The sequence below is a fragment of the Alternaria incomplexa genome (genome assembly GCF_024043165.1).
Source record: "Alternaria incomplexa strain BMP 0042 chromosome Unknown scaffold_62, whole genome shotgun sequence".
Classification (NCBI taxonomy): domain Eukaryota; kingdom Fungi; phylum Ascomycota; class Dothideomycetes; order Pleosporales; family Pleosporaceae; genus Alternaria; species Alternaria incomplexa.
The window spans coordinates 1-827 of record NW_026249911.1 but is presented as its reverse complement, the minus strand read 5'-3'; the positions used below and the strand labels follow the sequence as shown (position 1 = coordinate 827).

Here is an 827-nt window from a genome sequence, read left to right as displayed (position 1 = left end):
TACCTTCACGTCGCTGCTTCACCAACACGCAACAAGCTAACCCTGTCTCTAGGACGCGATCAACTTCGACATGCCAACTCCCGCGGAACTCCGCTCCCTCCCTTCCCTGCCTGATACCACGCTTCCCGACGACTACGACCGCACCCCCGGCAAGTTCATCTTTGCTAATCCCGCGCGCACCTACCCTATCGTCTACAACAACAAGGAAGGCATGCTCGTTAGCAAGTCGGAGAATGGCGATCGCATCTGGGCTCACATCAATCGCGCCTACGGCAACAAGGTCCTCTGTGATCGCCCTTAACGCGCATTCATCTTGTTCTAAGCTGTTAGTAGTGGTGGCGTAGTTCGGTGTCTTTCCAGTCTTAAGCAGGTTAATGAGTGGGATAGATACATCGCGGGCGAGTGCGAGGGCCTGGTTCCGCGCTGGCGTTTTGTGTATAATTCCCTTGTTTAAGAGCTTCAGGCGGAGGCGGAGTAGGGGCTTTAAGGACTTACAGGTAGCAGCACCTTGCGGTAGATAGCATGACTTTAAGATCTAATTCTCCCTCTTTCTTTCCCACCTCTTTTGTGTTGACCGGCCTGAACATCGTGACAGTGCCGTGTCTGTGCGTACGATGAGCCAGTTCGCTAAATGAGCTACCCTACTAACACTACCACCCTATACAAAACGCGTCATAACTCCACGACCATAGACCCGATTGAGAAAGCAATTGAAGATATCAAATCGCGTGGCAAGGCGCATCTTTTAGCTATCGCGAAGTTGCAAAAAGATACAATATAGACCGGACGACGCTCGCTCGAAGACACCGAGGTCAAACGCGGCCATA

The 827-nt window shown here is 52.1% G+C and overlaps 1 protein-coding gene across 1 annotated transcript; it reads left to right on the top strand.

Moving 5' to 3' along the window:
• Positions 1-52: 52 nt before the first annotated feature.
• On the top strand, positions 53-301 carry J4E90_011088 (uncharacterized protein; the record flags this gene model as incomplete). The annotated part of the gene is made up of 1 exon (XM_051440576.1): positions 53-301. A coding segment is annotated over one exon (249 nt), but the record flags the coding sequence as incomplete, so codon positions are not given.
• Between the last annotated feature and the right edge of the window lie 526 nt (positions 302-827).